The sequence below is a fragment of the Hemitrygon akajei genome, chromosome 1 (genome assembly GCF_048418815.1).
Source record: "Hemitrygon akajei chromosome 1, sHemAka1.3, whole genome shotgun sequence".
Taxonomy (NCBI): Eukaryota; Metazoa; Chordata; class Chondrichthyes; order Myliobatiformes; family Dasyatidae; genus Hemitrygon; species Hemitrygon akajei.
The window spans coordinates 37867509-37887752 of record NC_133124.1 but is presented as its reverse complement, the minus strand read 5'-3'; the positions used below and the strand labels follow the sequence as shown (position 1 = coordinate 37887752).

The following is a 20244-nucleotide window of genomic DNA, read 5'->3' as shown; positions in this document are numbered from 1 at the left end:
ATTTTCTTTGCTGCATCAATATGAATACAATATTTCAAAAATGCGGTTTAGTGAATGATTCCCTTTCATAACAGATCATTTTGATACCTACTGTACCCAACCAAGTGATTCACTTCAAAATGATTATAAAGAAATAAAAACTTGCATTTCACAGCATAGGTTTGGTTTTAAAACCAAGAAAGTACTTCTGAAACAAAGTCATAGTTACAGGAAACTCAGCTGCAGTTTATTCCCAGAAAACTCCCAAAACAGCAGAGTAATAATGATTTTACGTGATAGCAGGGTTATCTGTTGTGCGGGGCATCAGTGCTAACTCCACTGCTCTCTTTCAAAACAGTGTTGTATGACCTTGCACATCCATCTGAAGAGAACAAATGTGCCCTCAGATGATGCTCATTTAAAAAAAAATCAGCATCTTTTACAGTACAGGGCTCACCAGTACTGCACAAAGCACCTGCATAATTTTCTCTACCCAAGATTCTGAAGTTAGATTTAATGCACAACCTTCTGTCTTTTTAAGCATGATAACAATGCACTAACAGTATCTTCAATACCTTTAAGAATTCAAGATTAACAGCATATGCTAAAATCCATTAAAGTGCAAATCTGGCATTTTATAAAGAAAATATTTTAAAAATTAGTAACTGTAGTCCAATGTTTAATGGAAATTATTAAATTGATATCCATTTATGGGATAAGATTCTACCAAACTAAATGTTAATTACATGAATAAAGTTGTAACAGACTTCAACTAAACACTATACAAACCTTTCACTTCAAAACGTTCAAATATCAAATTATAGTTTTTTTTATATATCTGGCAAAGTAAAATTGAATACATTTTCATCTTACAACGCAACAAAGTGCAGTTAACGAGCTTTAACATATTACTTTGGGTTGAAAAACTGGAGTAAAAGGCAAGAAGTCAGTTACATTGAGCAGTGTGCTACTTTACACAGAAATGGTTGAAAATTATTAAGTTACAAGGACAAAATGCACCAATGAACATGCTGTATTTCGTTATTCAAGTAGAAAAGGCCTACATTTATAAAGGCTTTCAAAACCAAACCAAAAATAAGGCATATGTAATGTTTTAGATCTTGAACGAACAGTAAATATTTATAAATGCCAGTGAAATGTGTAACATTCAAAAGAAATCCATGCACGGCACATTAACATAAAGAGGTCTTCTGTACAGTATTCAAAAATTAAGAATTGAATATGAGACCCAACGTACGATTCTGCAGAAGAAACTGTCCAAATTCTGGGCACTCAAGCTTCAGTTTTGATGTTATTTGGTACAGATGTGCCCCAGTGAAAGAAATAAAAACATGATTGTGAGGCAATTCACTGATAAAGGCAGAAGGGATCTTCTCTACTGCTGATAACTTAATTTCTTGTTTAAGTGAAGATGAAATATACATAAAGCCTCTATAGACTGCAGTGTCTGCATTAGTATAAATTGCACTTGGCAATTCATCACAACAATGGGAAACTGTTTCCACAATCCTACAAGTACCCAACTCTGATGCAGATCCCTCCTGTCACCAGTAAAATGAACGCGATAAAAAGTTTGCTGCTGTACTGAACCAACCACTACCAACTTCTTGTTTACTCCCCACACGGGAAACAGCATTATCACTATCCTTTGCTGGACTCTCATCCTCAGGTAAGTAGTCAGGTAAATCTGTGTTTTCCTCCACTTCAACAGGGGTACCATGGAATGGAACCAGCATCTATAAAATAATGATCAAAAATGTCAAAACCACTGGCAAACAGCATATTTATATGCTAATGCAAATAGATTTCAGAGCAAACTTGGCATTAACTAATAACAAGCTCAATATAGTGCCATTAATACTGTAATAAGACAAAACATTAATTTCTGTTTTTCTCCCCCTTTTCAAAGTAAATTAGTACAAGGTTTGTTAAATATGACATTGTTCTGATGAAAAACAAACTAGCATAGTGCAGAGTACAACTGTTTCTCAACCCCTTCCTGCCAACAAAGTGGTATCACAGAACTAGATGATCCAATCTGAAGATGCCTACAACCACTTCAGTCTTGTCTCCTGCCAATGCTTGTGGCCACTTTATTTCACAGCACCTCATGTGAGAAAACAGTATCTCCTTCATTACCAAAAAGACTCAGTAAAGGATGGACTTTTTACAGCAGTTGGGAAAATTCCACCTGCCCCAGAACAAACTGGTGCAATTCTACACTGCCATCATAGAGCACATCCTCAAATCAGCCGTTACTGTCTGGTTTGTGCAGCAGCTTTTCACAATACATGCAAACCAACAGAAAAAGTCATTGCTGTGGTCTGTCATCACTGCACTAGGCAATCCATTTTACTAGGTAAGTATATGGATATGCAAGGTATAGAGAGATACTGGCCAAATGGGACTAGCTCAGGTGGGGCACCTTGATCAGCATGGACAATGTGAACAATCTAGATCTTGTGCCAGATCAAACTGAATTTTAGACATAACAAAATGCTTTGGATAAAAATCAGAGAAGATTAATAGAATGTATTCAGGCAAGTTTCACATTTATTGAAAAATTAGTACTTAGGTTCAGAGATATTACTGTACAGTACAGCAAAATGTAGGCAATGCCCGAACTGTAATTAACATCAATTATAAGAAGCTGCTGGGTTGGTAGGAGGGGGTGGGAAAGATGGGCAAAGAAAAAGATCAGATATTATGCAGGAGGTACATGACTCCTAGAAACTGATTTCATCTCCTGGATTAGGTAATCTTTCAGAAGCGTCACAGTGCATAGAACCTTGAAACTAGATGACATATCTGAAAGCACTATAAATAGTTTCAAGTCTCAAATTGCAAACTTTTATCTTACCTCCTCCCCACTCTCATTTTTGATCACTTGTTGTGCTTTCAAAATTTTGGTTGCTGCAATAGCAGATGCCAATGCCTACAACAAAGATAAACATTGGTTGTTCCAACAACATTATTTGCAAGTGGGCACTTAAAGGGACAAAATATTCTTCAACTTACCAGACAACATTGCCATATTTGACATTTTAAACTCGTTTCTAGAATAAACTTACACAAATAAAGCATCTCATATTGCATGCTTCAGCAATTTCTAGCCCTCTTAATTACAACATTATACTAGGTACATTGAGTAGTATATAAAGTTATTAAACCAACTTATATCATTTTTATAAATCAACTACGGTAATCTCTGAAGTCATCCATCTCATTTAACAATCTTTAAAGTCCAAGAGTTGCAGAACCTTCCTTATTATAACTTAAATGACAGAGACTTCAAAAGTTCTGTTATGATCTCCAAGCCAAAACAAAGTTTAAAAAAATGCTAACTAGAAATGCAAATGGAATAAATAATGCCACGTTCATCCTTTGTTTTTAATTTAGGTAGAAATAGTACATGCTAAATTTGCAAGAAAACATTGAATATGGCATCCTTTCCAAACTGACACACACCCTCAGCCCTGCCAGATAACGGTGTCTGAAAAGACTGAACTTTTTATTGTTCACAACAAAATCTTCATTAGATTCACTATTATGAGAAAAAAAGATAAGGAGCAAACTCATTATGCCTGTTCTGCCATTTGATAAGATCAAGATAGGGTCAACCTTAAGCTCCTGGCACACATTCCTGCTGATCACTATTCCTTGCCTTTTCTAGTCCAAAGATCATTCCATCTCTGGCCTTGAATATATTTACAGAAATAGCCTTCGTAACTCATGCAAAGAATTCCTCCTTGTCCCCATTTTAACTAAGTGTCTCTTCATTGGGTAATTATGCTCCCTTGGTGCATTCTCTCAACATCTATTTTATTAAATACCCTCAGATGCTATTCTTTGTTAATTTGTTATATTTTAAACTCCTGTCAACATAGGCCCAAGCTGCTTAATCAATCCTTCTAAGACAATCGCTTCATTCAAGCAAGTAACCTGTTGAATCGTTATGAAGCTACCTTCAATGTGACTATACTTCATCTTAAAGCCATGAACAGTAGCAGCCATTCCCCCATGCAATAAAGACATTCGTACTTAAGCCCAATACCTTCTGAATTATCTGTATTCTAACTTTGTATTTCATGTATGCAAACACCCAGATCATATTTTAGCATTCATATTTTAGTACAACATAAGGTGTGGCCATTTAGTCAGTCAGGTGGATGTTGACTCGCAGCAAACCCTTTCCATACAACTTATTTTCTCTTGTATGCCCAACAGCTTCGTCTGATTCTTCTACAATAGGGGTAATCTATCAGCCTGCAAGAATTTGGGATGTGGAGGAACTACGCATATGCATGTGTGGGGTGAAGGATCTACACCGTCACAGAGGAAAAGCAGCACCCTAAGTCAAAACTGAACTCAAGTTGCTGGAGCTACCTGCTGAGCCATTGGGTGAAACTCCCCTCTATTTAAACAACATGTTTCATTCTTCTATTTGTGAAGAATGTCACAAACCTCATTTAATATCAATTATGAAATTTTTGCACCCAACATTTAAGCATTCATCCAACTGCTTTTTTTGTCGGCACATCCTCAAGTCATACTAATGTTTGCTCCCTTCTCCAAACTCTGATCTGATGTAGTAATTATTCATACAGCAGCTAACAAATGTTTTGCATTCAAAATTCAGATGTATTCTATTTGTGTCAAACACCATTTCCATGACATAAAACCATGACAATTCTGCTTTAAAAATTCTTGATTTTCTCAACACGGTGGATTCAAAGCAGCCATTTATTTGGGAGAACTCTTAAAGAACAAAAACTATATTGTGAAAATAGCCAGGATTCCCTCCATTTATTTGAGACACTATGCCGCTTAATTGGTGCAGGAGACTGCTGCCAAATAGCTTCTAACTAGCATCAGTCACATGTACTTGCATGGATGTTAGACACTACATTAGTGGTCGCCAACCCGTCGATCTTTTCAAGTCAAGTCGTCACTTTTATTGTCATTTCGACTATAACTGCTGGTACAGTGCATAGTAAAAATGAGACAACGTTTTTCAGGACCATGGTGTTACATGACACAGTATAAAAAAACTATGTAATTAAAAAAACACAGAGAAAGCTTCACTAGACTACAGACCTACACAGGACTACATAAAGTGCACAAAAAAAGTGCATGCATTTACAATAAATAAACAGGACAGTAAGGCAAGGTGTCAGTCCAGGCTTCGGGTATTGAGGAGTCTGATAGTTTGGGGGAAGAAACTGTTACATAGTCTGGTTGTGAGATCCCAAATGCTTCAAAGCCTTTTCCCAGACGGCAGGAGGGAGAAGAGATTGTGTGAGGGGTGCATGGGGTCTTTGAGATTTCCCCAGTAGATCCCGAAAAAAAATATAAAATAAATACACAAATACTGTTGAGAGATTGTTTCCGGGTTGTGGGGTTTTAGTTCCGTTCTTTCTGCCCAGTGCACATGCGTGTAGCTCCCCCACACTACACAGTGTAATTCAACACGTACAAAAGCTGGATGAACTCAGCAGGTCGGGCAGCATCCGTTGAAATGAGCAGTCAACCCTCTGACTGTTGAGTTCATCCAGCTTGTTTCTACGTGTTGATCTGACCACAGCATCTGCAGTGTACTTTGTGTTTACACAGTGTAATTCAGTGGTCCCCAACCACCGGGCCACGAGGAAACAATAGGAGTCAGCTGCACCTTTCCTCATTCCGTCATGCCGACTGTTGAACTTGAAGCCACGCGAGGTCATCAGCTGCCTAAACGCAGTGGTAACCTCGCGCCAAGGATCACTGGTTGGCCTCGCGCGGCTGGCGGGGAATGCCGTTGCTAGTGGCCTGGAGCGCGGACACATAGGCGCCGCCGCTAACCCTATTCACCACACCAAATGTTCGTGGGGAACCTGGTGCTAAAATATTCGCAGACGATCTAATTCGGGCTCAGGGTTCTGTAAGTATCAGAGCAGCTACCACGCTGCGATCTACTGAAACAAACTTTTGTCAGCCAATAGATCCTACAAGGGGGGGGCAGGCGGATGCCCTGTCACACTCCTCGCTCAGTTGGTCGCTCTCTCCGGACTGCGACCGCCGCTGCCCTGGCATGGGGACCTCCAGCCCTGACATTGTCCTCTCACTCCACCGACGACCAGCCCCACCTGGCCAAGGCAGCTGGTGGCGGGCTGGCGGGAGGTTGCAGTTCGGGCCGGGAGGCTGTCTAATGAGGCAATGAAGCCCTCAAAACTGCTTCGGTACCCTGAGTCCAAGCACCCTGCACTTAAAGACAACCCCTTTGAGTTTTTTTTCCAGCAGAAAAAACGTGAGCAAGCGGGACAGAAGCTAAGTGCCGAGAGCCGTGAAAATTAAATTGCAGAATAGACTGGACATAAGGAACCTGCTTTGAGTATCGCTATATTCCTGTCGTGTTTAACACCTCCCGTCGACTGGTCCACAAGAATACTGTCAATATTAAACCGATCCGTGGTTCAAAAAAGGGTGGGTACCCCTGGTGTTTATACATTATTTCTCCTCCCGGGTTGCGGGGTTTTACTACCGGTCTTTTCTGCCCCAGTGCGCATACGTGTAGCTAATCGATCTGGCGTCAATCTCACCTTAACTATGGCCGAAGTAAGGGATCTTGGGCTTAAAAAGGTTGGTAACCACTACACTACATCACATCATGCTTAGAGCTATCAGTTTTTAAAAGAGCATCAGTTGTGTGCCTTTGTTCAAAAGGTGATTTTTGTCACTGATAGTCTTTTAACTATTTCCAACAGGTAATTGGGGCAGCTGCTTAATTGGGCCAAAACGTACTGATCCCAATGAACCAGAATCTACTGTATTCCAATATTATTTCCTTAGTGATAGATCCCAGCATTGTTCTACAACAAATGTCAGGCTAATTGCATTGCTGTTTCCTGTTCATCTCCTGTTCTTGAATTGGAGCACCTTATCTATTATAGTTTGTGCACATTTATTGAACACAAGCAAACTTATCTACAATTACATCCCATTTTTATATATTAATTATGGCTTAGAGATGTGTCTTCAATGCATATGCAACTACACAAGCATATTTGACATGGTCATGATCATAATTAACTGAAGATTATGCATTAAACTAGTACCCAAGGAAGAATCCGGTCTCAAATCACCAGAAGTGCAAAAGAAGCACGGGGTACAATTCCCTTAAATGTTGGGCCACCAAATCTAATTGTGAAGTCAATTCTCAACCAAATACCAATTCTTTTCAAAATAGACCTACCTCTGCTTTCAGATCAGATCGGATTCGTACAATACATCTTTTCACAGTCATCTGGAAAGTGAAACTAATAACACCTTTGATTTTCAACAATGCTTCTTCACAGATGTTTCTTCTTGACTAAAAGAACAAAACATAATTCAGTAACAGAAACTTCTTACAGTAAAATTATGAAGCAAAGTGAAAGTAATTCTAAGCATCAGTACAAGTCTACTGTTTTGCTAACAGCTGATAAAACAGAACTAAGTTAACCTAATCAATTGTTTTACTAGGTCAATGTAATCATTTAAAAGTGATAAAGTAATAAGTTAATTAAGGAACTACTTATGAAGCAGAGAAAAGCACTTGCATGGCACCATATGCTACCCAGAGATTCATTTTCTTGCAGGCAGTCACAGTAAATGTGAAATCAATGAATCAATGAGAAAACAGCAAAGGCAGACAAACACCAATGTGCAAAAGACAACAAACTGTGGAAATACAAGAAAAAACATAATAATAATAATAATAATAACAACAACAACTAGTAGTAGTAGTAATAATAAATAGAGAACATGAGTTGTAGAGCCCTTGAAAATGAGTCCATTGGTTGTGGAATCAGTTCAGTGTTGAGGTGAATGAAGTTATCCACACTGGTTCAGAACCTGGTGGTTGAGAAATAATAACTGTTCCTGAAACTGATGGTGTGGAATGAAAGGCTCCTGTACCTCATTCCTGATGGCAGCAGCAAGAAGACAGCATGACCTGGATGGTGGGGGTCCTCCATGACGGATGCTGCTCTCCTGCGACAACTCCTTGTAGATTTGCTCAATGGTGGAGACTTTTTCAGCTATGTATCCACTTCTAATAGTTATTACAGAATAGCCTTCTACCACCTTACTCACATGCTAACCAATTTTCTTTTTTAAAAAAAAGCACTTCCTTCATCTAACGGTGCTACATTCAAATCATCAGGTTAATTTCCACTGCTTAAAAGTCTGTTATCAGTTTTGATCACCCCTAGCAAATCTAATAAATTACTTGGCTATTTTCACTTGATTTTACAGACATAAACTGTGAAACAAAAGGGGAACTCAGACAAAAAAAAACAAAGCAAAAGGTGTCTGAAGGACAAATGGATGAATTCTCAGATGTCTTCCTTTTTCCCCAGAAACATAGCTACCACAATTAACAGTGTAGCAGAGTACTACTTCTCACTTTCCTTCTCCTGCTGGGGTGGGGGGGGGGAAGTATACTCATGGTCCTCATCTTCAACCCCACTAGTTTCAACATTCAAAAGATCACTCTTCACAATTTCTGCCAACCTCAATGAGATTCCACAACAGCTCACCACCCCTCACCCCCTTCAGCATTTTGAAGTCTTTTCCAACACATGGTCCCATCTTCTATCTTCACCAACTAATTCTCTTTTTACAGCATTTTAATGTAAGTGCAGGAGATGCAACATTTATCTATGCACCTCTTTTTCTCCCCCCATCATCCAAGGACTTCAAATTTGGTGCCTCATCTGAAAGATTGTTGGTGTTTCTAATGTGATCTTCTATACTAGAGAAACAAATAAATTGGGCAACTGTTTTGTAAAGGGCCTGCTTTCAGTTTGTAGACAAGATCATGAGTTTCCTGTTGGTTGTCACTTGAATTCTCTATCCCACCCAGACTACACCTTCTTGTGCCTTTTGCACTTTTACAAGACCCAGCTTAAGTTTGAGAACAATGAACTTATCTTCCAACTGGGCAACTGCAGACCTCCAGATTCAATAACAATTTCTACAATTGCTGACAGCTCCTGGCTAAGATACTTTTTTGACATCTGCCAATAAGTTCTAACTAAACTATAATTAAAAATTTAAAGATTGAGGATAAGTTTTTACTGAAATATCTATCTGGGAAAAACTAGATCATGGTACAGGGCTTTGACTTGAAATATCAACAATTCATTAACACAAGAGATCCTGCAAATGCTGGAAATTCAAAATATCACATACAAAATGCTGGAGAAACTCAGGCCAGGTGGCCCAAAATGTTGACTGTTTATTCCTTTCCATAGATGCCACATGACCTGCTGAGTTCCTCCAGTATTTTGAATGTGTTACTGAACAATTAATTTACTCCTACTGATTCTGCTCCACACGTTGAATCCCCTCAGCAGACTGCTTTAGGAAAACCTTTTCCATGCTTGTCAAGGAGGCAAATATAAAACACAACGGAGTCCTCTGTTCCAGAGCTACTCTTGGACTCAGTGACGACTTCAGGGAAATAAGGTTCTGCACAGAAGATTAGTTAGGAAGGTTCAATCTTTAGGTATTAATATTGAAGTAGTAAAATGGATTCAACAGTGGCTGGATGGGAAATGCCAGAGAGTAGTGGTGGATAACTGTTGGTCAGGTTGGAGGCTGGTGACTAGTGGTGTGCCTCAGGGATCTGTACTGGGTCCAATGTTGTTTGTCATATACATTAATGATCTGGATGATGGGGTGGTAAATTGGATTAGTAAGTATGCAGATGATACTAAGGTAGGTGGCGTTGTGGATAATGAAGTAGGTTTTCAAAGTTTGCAGAGATTTAGGCCAGTTAGAAGAGTGGGCTGAACGATGGCAGATGAAGTTTAATGCTGATAAGTGTGAGGTGCTACATTTTGGTAGGAATAATCTAAATGGGACATACATGGTAAATGGTAGGGCATTGAAGAATGCAGTAGAACAGAGTGATCTAGGAATAATGGTGCATAGTTCCCTTAAGGTGGAATCTTATGTGGATTGGAAGGTGAAGAAAGCTTTTGGTATGTTGGCCTTTATAAATCAGAGCATTGAGTATAGGGGTTGGAATGTAATGTTAAAATTGTACAAGGCATTGGTAAGGCTGAATTTGGAGTATTGTGTACAGTTCTGGTCATCAAATTACAGGAAAGATGTCAACAAAATAGAGACAGCACAGAGAAGATTTACTAGAATGTTACCTGGGTTTCAGCACCTAAGTTACAGAGAAAGGTTGAACAAGTTAGGTCTTTATTCTTTGGCGTGTAGAAGGTTGAGGGGGGACGATAGAGGTATTTAAAATTATGAGGGGGATAGATAGAGTTGACGTGGATAGGCTTTTTCCATTGAGAGTAGGGGAGATTCAAACAAGAGGACATGAGTTGAGAGTTAGGGGGCAAAAGTTTAAGGGTAACACGAGGGGGAATTTCTTTACTCAGAGAGTGGTAGCTGTGTGGAACGAGCTCCCAGTAGAAGTGGTTCAGTATTGTCCTTTAAAGTAAAGTTGGGTAGGTATATGGACAGGAAGGGAATGGAGGGTTATAGACTGAGTGTGGGTCAGTGGGACTAGGTGAGAGTAAGCGTTCGGCACGGACTAGAAGGGCCGAGATGGCCTGTTTCCGTGCTGTAATTGTTATATGGTTATAAGAATGTAGGAACAATTAATTTAGCATCAGAAAGGGTAATCACAAATAGGTTTTCTACCTTTAGCCCAGACATCACTCCTTCAGAGTCATGCTTTACTTCTATATTATCATGTAGAGCCAAAGATTGCCCTTTAGAAAACCACAGCTACAAGTTTACTGGGAATGTGAGAGGTTGGGACAGGGGAAAGCCAGTTGAAACACAAAAGCTGACATCACTGATTAACTGGATTTCAGTACAGTCAGCCCTCCTTACCCGCGAATTCCGCATGCGCAAATTCAACCAACCGCAAATCACGAAAACCCGAAAGTGCTCTTCCAGCACTTGTTGTTTGAACATGTACAGACTTTTTTTCTTGTCATTATTCTCTAAACAATGTAGTATAACAACTATTTTACATAGCATTTACATTGTATTAGGTATTATAAGTAATCTAGAGATGATTTAAAGTATACAGGAGGATGTGCGTGGGTTATCGTGGATTGGGATCGAAAAAAAAAATCGGAAGTTCTCTTACTAAGTAAGTCGGAACAGGTACATCCGGTATTATTTAGCATCAGTTAGTCAAATGGTTGCCTTAGTATATAGTATATATTTTACCTTTCTATGCATGTAAAACACTTAAGAACATGCTTCAGTGCTGGGCTCGGGAACGTTATTTCCCAAGTACGAGCCAGTGACAGACCGCTTTCAAGTGCACTCTCCACCGTGCCGGGTTGATGTGGAGGATCAAAAACCCAAAACCCAATAATTAAACCACTGCATTGCTTAGTAATAATTGTAGCTTTCATCGGGGCAGAGCCTTTCTCACTTTATCCTTTAAAATTGTTCCAATCGTTGACTGACGTAGCCTAACGCTTTTCCAATGACCAATGGCGTTTCACCCCTTTCCGATCACTATTATTTCCACTTTATTTTCAGTCGTGATCGTGATTATTTTAGTGAACAGAAACACTGCGGATTCAGATCTTTGCCGCCAGGTCCTACTGTCCAGCAGACTGAGACAGGTTAAATAAGGTCTGGGGTTCCGCTGGGTCCTAAGATCCACCGTATTAAGACAGGCTGAATAAGGGACTTGAGCATCCGCGAGGGGTCCTGGAACCAATCCTTCACGGATAAGGAGGGCCGACTGTAATTTTCTTTTACATGAACAAGCATACTAAACTCTTCACCATCATGGTTTTGGGGCTTACACGTTTTCCTGTTCATATCAATTATATTGAAATCAATGAATTAGTTACAACAAATCTATGACCTAATCATTGATCAGGACAAACTATGGAATCAAACAATGGTTTCAAGTACATCTTCGAGAAACAGTGAATGAAGAGAACATGCACTTGCCAATGGAGTGGTTATAAAACCAGCTTAAGTTTTAATTTGCTGTTCTCCTTGGAACAAAAGCTGCATGACCACATCAGAAAATTGTGCTTCAAAGTCATGTTTGGGGGCAATGTCACACTATGTACAAATCTTCAACACAGACTAACAGACTGATGCAATTATCTCCGGAGAAATGCTCCCAATTCCACATAGAAATGGTAAATATATAGAAATTGGCTTTCTCAAGGAAGTTGCACATGTCATATTGCAGTCAAGAGGGGTTGGCCCATTAATAACCAACCACCTCATTGCTTATGTAAGCCAAGAAGACTTATGAAATTCAGCTGTAAAGAATGACATTTGATTGCTTCTTAACCCAGCTACAGAGCACTGATGATCCAAGAAAGTGAAAACAGAAATCATGGTACTGCTGTGGCATAATAAATATACGATTATTATTTCATGTGATCTAAGATTCATCCTAATCAAAAAGCACTGAGTACATTGATTAATTTAATGCCTACCTCAAATGGTTAGGGCTACACGTAAGCAAATCAACTACAGAAAGTCTTTCTTTAAATTCTCAGTAGACATTAAGCAGAACAAAGTGAGTGAGCTTTTGTAATGTGAAATCACCAGACTCCAAACTAAATCAATGATCTAAATCCAGTGGGACAAATTTAATAGAATTCTTAAATACACCTCAATGATAATTAGAATAGCAAGGATAAAACAACTGCAATACATACCAACCTGTTAGTGAGATTTTCCTTCAGGACTCAAAAAAGTCAAGAATGAGCAAGAAAACCAAACCATGCAAATATTTCTATCATCATGTAAAAGGGCAAAATAATAAACATTCTGAATACACCTCATATGGAAAAGCAAAGTAAAACCTGAACAAGGTATATTTTAAAAGTTGCATATGCTACAGTAATGACTTTGACACAAATTGATACAGATGGCTCAGATAACCTTAAAATCTTTGGCAATCATAATCCAATCTTTATAAAGCTATTACCATGAAAAAAAAGCACTTATGTTTTAGCCAAAAGATTACTGTTCCAATGGAAAACATGCATGCCATACGAAACATTTAGTCAAGGAAATACTACATTTAAATGACAAACTTGTTAGAGCACTCATTTGAAATTCATGACCAGTTTAAAAGATGAATTTCAAAGGTGAACTAATAACTTGTGCTAATTAACATTGATCTTACCGAATCATCCAATCCATCTATTTGTAAGGTTACTGTTTTTGCACGTTTGTTTGTACTTCCCAGAAAAAACTGAGGCTTGCGCCTGTGAGAATTATAATCATTTGTGAAATCAGATTCCTCATAGCTTGAAGACTGCAATATTTCATAGACTTCATTTGCTAAATTCTTAGTTTCACCAGGCGTTGTCGTCCTACAAAAATATATTAAGGATTAGTATTTTTATGCCATTAGCTTAAAAAAAAGCAGAACATTGAATACTATGAAAATCTATTACATCTCTGAGGGAGAAAGTAAATGTCTATGCTCAATTGCAAAGGCTATTAAAACCTTCAAGGAAAGCATTTTCTCTGCAACATAGTGGTTAGGGTCTTGTTGCCAAACCCTTACAACCACCAACCCTAACAAAATCAAGCACATGATAGCAAGTAGGAAATGTTACAAAATGCTAAACAGCTCCACTGGGTTCAGCATATCTTTCTGCAGAAGCTCAACTTCTGGGAAACTTAAGTAAGGAAAATTGCAAGCTTATTCGCCATTCTTCAGAATCACCCTCCTAACCATGCATGGAATACTGAGTTCAGTATGGAGTGTGAATGTACAGAGATTCATCAGCAGTTAAGCCAGGGAATTTACCTCAGATCTTGAGTAAAATTAGCAACTCTTCTCCACTGAAATGGACTAGGTGAACTAAGTTTTATGCCGTTCACATATTTGGAATTAATTGAATTTACTTTAAAAGATGTCAGAAAATTCACATTACTGTTGCTTAACTTAAATATTCTAATTATTTCTTTTTAATAGTTTAGAAAGTGCTTTAAAAAAAATTTCAGCTCTCAAACCTTATTTTAGTTATTTCATAAGCAACCCTCCCACCCCCAATTTTACAGCATTAAATCATACAAAGCCATGTGGAGATAAGGCGCGAGTTAATACTTGACAGCAAGCCAATAAATGGTATGTGGGCACTTGCCATATAGTTCAGCACTGAAAACAGATAACTCACCTCTACCAACAAATTGATTCAATATTGGTAATATTTTAATTGTAGAAAATTTATTTTAGTACATAAAATATTGCAGGTATCTCCTTTGAGAAAAAAAAACAATATTAAACCGAACAAATGTTTTTGCTTCTTAAGAATTTAGAAATCAGGAGCATTCATATAGAAATCTTTTAAGAGAAAAACACAAAGTACAGTGAGAGTAAACTAAGACATACCTCATCTTTCAGTTATAAAAACAATTCAAAAACATAAACTTACTTTTGGATCACATTTTGTAAACTCAACATCATGCCTAATTCGCTTCTCATTTTCTCTCTGTTGGATCGACATTCAGCCAGGTAACGCAGAGCCTACAGTACAGAGGAAAACAGATCAATAATTATAAATATTTGCATATGAAATCACGGTTCTACTCTTTGAAGGGGATTAGAAATAGGTATGGGGGGGGGGGGGAGGTCAATATTTTGTGATTTTTTTCACAAGTAAAATAGCAGCACCTGATATATTAGGATGCCAAATGGGTTGACTAAACAATGAAAATTGAGTTGGGATGCACAAATCATGTTCAGATTGACAAACTTACTGAAGGGCTCCACTATTTACAATCTACATTACATTCAGTCTTTCAGTGAGTTTTGTAGCCAAATTTTCTCAATATTAGTGAACCCCATCCGACCACCATGGGGTGGAGGGAGGTGGACATTTGTATTCCTAATAAACTGTCTATATTACAATTTTCAGAGCACAAGAGACATCATCTGTGTGTATGCCAAAAAATGAGAGTGGAAATTGTTTTAAAATGACCATTTCTACCAGACCAAATTTGTAATTCCATATCTTATTTTTCAGGTAATGATTTGTCAGGTCCATAAGGGACCTGAATATCCTTAACCCAAATGACTGCATCATTTTAAATTCCAAGACTACAGAAAACTGTGTCCTTATTTTTGGAACTATTTCTAAGAAGGCCTATCAGGCTGATTTTCAGAACAAAAGGTGTGTTGTATGAGGAAAGATCGTACATCTTGTGCCTATGCACATTGGATTATGCATGTTTATTAAAATACAAGCTGTTTTACTTCATGAGGGTGATCAGAGAGAAACATCTGTGTATGGCATCGCTCACTTAAGACATAAATGAGAATGAATTTTCTTCACAGGCCCTTTGACCCATCGGGTGTGAACAACCAAAAAAGATGACAAATCTTTGGAATTATATACTCTGGTGAGACAGAGACTGAATCATCACATACATTTATAGTAATTTTATGTCTTTGCGCTGTCCTGCTGCAGCAAAACAACAATAATGAACCAGATAATAAACCTGATTCAGACATTCAAGGCAGAAAGAGAGACTTCTGACTTCCCTAAGCAAAAAAATCTGTGACCATAGCTCTACTTTTCTACTAAAGATGCAATGAACTATAATTCTATCAAACCTTATTTAGACAAAAACTAAGTTTTATATAGGAAATGTAACCAAGCCAAAACACGTGTTTATTTTATATTAGGAACTATTTACTTTTCATTTAATGGTAAGTGCTACAAGTGCTTAGTGTAGCAGGCAGCAAAAAACAAAAGTTGGCATTTCAAGTCATGGACTCTTCAGAAGCAAAAATTAATTGGCACTTCTCCATAAGAATGTGCACCTCAAAGAATTTTCACTCCTCTCTCCCCAATGGGACTTCTGGCATTCACCTTTCCTCCCTCCCCAGGCAATTCAAAGCACTTGTCTCCACCATTAATGCACCATTGCTGCAGTTCGCATCAACTAAAAAAAATACACTGTAGTTAATTATCCTGTCGTCTACAACACTGTAACATCACCAGGAAGCACCAAGTTCTAGCCCTTAGTCCACATGGGAACACCTGTAAGTTTTTCTTCAAGCTACACACCTTCTGATTTGGAAGTATGAGAAAAATTAGCAGAAACTACAGGTACTGGAAATCTAAAACAAAAACAAAATATGCTGAAAATATTCAGCTGTTCGGGTTGCGGAAAGAAAAACGCTTCAGATCAGAAGCCTTCATTAAAACTGAAAAGGAGACAGAAGGAACTTGTAAAGTTACAGGGGGGGAGGGGAGGTTGAGCAGTTGAGGGAATGTCTCTAAAAGAGTTTAAAAAAAGCGTGGAAATGTTGTTTACAGCTTAATCTGGTGAATCTATGAATGGGACCAGAAGGCGAGAACATAAATAAAAAGGTATGGAAATTGTAGAATTCAGAGTAGGTGGACAAGCCCCATGACTGGGCATATCCTCCACTCCCAGAGACACAAAAAAAAAACCAAGTAAGCTAATATTACAGATGGATGATGGATACAGACCACACAACAAAAAGCAAGTTACTTTACATTACTGAATTTAACATCAAGTCCAGATGGTTACAATGTGACTGGCCGAAAAATAAAGCCTGCATTGGGCCTTAAAGAGATGGTACAAGAGGCGGCAGACCAATAGATCACAGTGGGAACAAGATGATTTGGAACATCTAATGAATTATAACCCCTATCAGCAATCTTACAAGGTGCTTATGGATTTAGAATTGTATCCATCTCCAAGAAAAATCATTTAAAATATTTTTGCTTGTTGATTTATATTCTAGAACTTGCTATATTTTATTCAATTGAATATTGTTGTTCCCCACATCTTCAGTGACTAGGATTTTGCATGACCCCATTTATTACAACTCCGATTTTTTTTTAAACTTTGCAATACTCCTCTTACATCCCTGGCCAACTGAATGCTGCAATAATTTGACATGCATATGACAAATGAAGCAAAGATGAATTAAGTGACACCCATTCTAGAATCCTTCCTAAGTTAAACATTTTTGCAGTTTATTATACTGTGAGGAAAAAAAAGACAAGCATAAAATACTCTGCAGAACTAGGAAGCTGATATTTTTAGAGTACATTGGTAAAAGTATACCTAGAAAAGTAAGTCTCCCACTGCTTCAGTGATAATTTCAAATTACATATAATGTTGTCTTTCCTCATTTAAGTAAGCACAAAAGTTACTAGATAGCATCAGGATCAGTTCTCATAGGCAATCACCTTTTTCCCTTGGTTAAGAGGATATTTCCCTCCTAACCCTTTACATTAATGTGTGCAAGTAGAAAGCATACAAGTAACCATAATAATGACACTCACCATTATTTCCACCATATTATGTGAATTTCAATTATTTTGCAATGAATTTAAACTTTTTCTTGTAGAATAACCCCAAAACTGTTTTAAAGCTGTACAATATTAAGAGATTTTCAATAGGATCTATTCAATTAAAACTGTAAATATGGTGTCAACAGTTAAAGTTATGGGTTTAAAGCTTCCTGGTAAAATGATAAAAGCATGAATGAAAGGCAAAAGCGAGATATTTCATAATCATTAAATGCAGGGAAACTTAACTGGTTTTTGTTATGCCTAATAATCAGACTGTAAATGCACTGAATGCTTTAAATTATTAAAGACCGACTCTAATCTTTCAATTCTCCTTGTAAGAATCACTTGATATAAAGAATTAAGAAAACATAGAAACCTACCGACTGTTGAAAGGTTGAATTAGAAACCTACCAAATGTTGAAATGTTGAATTAAAAAACCTATCAAGCGTCAAAAGGACTAGTAGGGTAGATGTGGAAAGGATGTTTCCTACAGCGGGGGTATCCAGAACTAGAGGGCACAGCTTCAAAACTGAGGGGGTGATCCTTTAAAATAGAGGTAAGGAGGAATTATTTTAGCCAAGGAGTAATAAATCTGCGGAACGCTCTGCCACAGATTGCAGTGGAGGCGAGGCCAAGTCCAAGCATATATTTAGAGTGTAATTTGATAGTTTCCTGATTGCTCAGGGCATCAAAGGATATGGTGAGAAGGCAAGTGTGTGGGGTTGAACGGGATCCAGGATCAGCCATGATGGAATGACAGAGCAGACTCGATGGGTTGAATGGCCTGATTCTCCTCCTATGTGTTAATCTTACGGTAAAAAGACAGACGCCTTTCATTTTTAAAGTACTAGAATATTAACTGATCAAGAAAATGCTGTGTAGTAAACAAAAGAAACAGGCCTATCATCGGTAGTGGTGATGTCATAATTAGGACAAAATTTATTAGCACTTAGTATGCATTTTTCCCCAATTGAACAAAACTATTTTGAGTTGGTGATATTTTGCATATGGGCTTTTAGAAGGTAATTGAATAGTCTGTCAGCAAAATTGGAGTCTACATGCCTACTGATACTTAGGTCATAATTTATATAAGACTTCCCTGCTTTTGTGTTGTTTGCCTAATTAAAAGCTTAACTATCCCAGTCTTATTTTTAAACCTTGCACCTTCAATGATTTATGGACTCTCCAAGATTACTGTGAAAAAAAGTTGTGAATAAGCCATCAAGCAACTGCAAAAGGAGGCGAGTTTAAGGTAGGTAGATTTGCCAGTGAATATTTTTGAACATGAACATTAATGAGATGGATTATTACTTACCAATAGTGCAGAATAAACAACTTGTGGATTTGAGTGATCCAAGAATAGGATCAACCCAGGTAGACATCCCTGATCCTGCACAATCGCTCGCCTGTTCAAGGGGTCAGATGCTAAATCTTGCAGCTGGTTTACAACTGATAGCGCATCAGGCTCCCCACTCATTATGCCACCATCCACTATGCCATACGTACTGCACTGTAAAATGCATAGTAAAATTAAATATCCTTCAAGACTATGGATTCAATGAGACAGTATTTAAATAATTTATTTAAACCCTCCCAAGACTAAATGCTCATAAGCCTTAATATAGGAAATATTGATTGCACATGATGCAGAGGTTTGTATACATTTTAAGTAATGCAATATTGGATGTAATGAAAACTTGTATTTTAACCAAGTGTAGACACAATTATACACAACACAAAGGAACAAGATCATTACTGCTGATCTCGGCCCGAAGCGTCAACAGCACTTCTCCCTGTAGATGCTGCCTGATCTGCTACGTCCCACCAACATTTTGTGTGTTGCTTGAATTTCCAGCATCTGCAGATTTCCTCGTGTTTGCCTCACTTTCATATCCTTCCTTTGCATAACTTTACTCCATTTCTAACTTCTTCCTACTCCAAAGGCATGTTATCAACTCTACCTTCCTATAGAGACAAAATTCCTTCTTGCAGCCTAGGTCCTAAGCTCTCCAACTATTTCTCAAAACCTCACCAGCTCTTCTCACACAACTCAAAACCTTGTTTAAATCAAGCTCTTGCCTATTTCTTCTGGAGCATGTTTGAATGATTTACTGCTTATTGTAGCTCATTTTAAAGACCATCGATGTGCAATCCAGGTAAAGTGTCAATTACAAACTAAAAATCGCATAAGATAGTTCCATTTACTTATTTGTTTGTTACTCACATCTTCAGTGGGATTCTCCGGGAAAAAAAATGGGTTTGCGATCAGGAAAAAAAATCCTGCCTGTCACGTGATATTGCGCGAAAGAGTTTATTCAAGAGATACTCCAACGGTGATACTTCCCAGAGATTTCTTGCCCATTTTGTAATCATGTCATGTTACAAACGATCCAGATAACAAAGGCATGTTTTTTTTTAAATACATCACAGGTCAAAGTGTATACAGAATACGAAAATATGTCTTAAATCTTTAACAATTATTGTACTAACTTCCAGAATAAACTGAGTACCAGTTAACCCATTCCCTTAACTAAATTAGAACTTAAAGCCTTAATAATAACATTCAGTGTGAGGAAGGCGCGAACCCATCCCAAACATATCTCATGTTCAGCCCAAAGACCTCGGCCACAGCTGAGTCCCTGTTTAACCTCCAGCAACCATGGCCTCCACGTACCTTTAAAACCAAACACTTAACTCCTCGATTATGTTAAAACGTGTGGTAATTATTGATCGATTCGTCAGTGATCGACAAAGTACAACCACCCCAATCGACAGTGAGAGGATGAATGATATGAATTTAATAACAGCTCCAATCCCTTCCAACGAACGAACATCCACCGGCTCGGTCCGCCCTGCCCAGCGCCCTTCACTCAACTCATTACAGGCGCCTCATTGGTTTATTGTCCCTCG

The 20244-nt window shown here is 38.1% G+C and overlaps 1 protein-coding gene across 1 annotated transcript; it reads right to left on the bottom strand.

Moving 5' to 3' along the window:
* Positions 1 to 641: 641 nt before the first annotated feature.
* Positions 642 to 20223, bottom strand: armc1 (armadillo repeat containing 1). Its single transcript, XM_073041538.1, has 7 exons — positions 20009 to 20223; positions 18650 to 18844; positions 14433 to 14524; positions 13172 to 13361; positions 7232 to 7348; positions 2861 to 2935; positions 642 to 1736 (listed from the first exon to the last, which is right to left on the bottom strand). Exons 2-7 carry the CDS (start codon positions 18809 to 18811, stop codon positions 1545 to 1547), a joined length of 828 nt encoding a protein of 275 aa, XP_072897639.1. The 5' UTR covers positions 18812 to 18844; positions 20009 to 20223; the 3' UTR covers positions 642 to 1544.
* Positions 20224 to 20244: the final 21 nt, after the last annotated feature.

Coding starts and splice junctions, on each gene's coding strand:
- armc1 (XM_073041538.1), bottom strand. CDS start 18,811: ATGAGTGGGGAGCCTGATGCGCTATCAGTTGTAAACCAGCTGCAAGAT. Junction 13,362..14,432: donor TTACAAAATGTGATCCAAAA/GTAAGTTTATGT, acceptor ATATTTTTGTAG/GACGACAACGCCTGGTGAAA. Junction 7,349..13,171: donor TAGATGGATTGGATGATTCG/GTAAGATCAATG, acceptor TTGTTCTTTTAG/TCAAGAAGAAACATCTGTGA.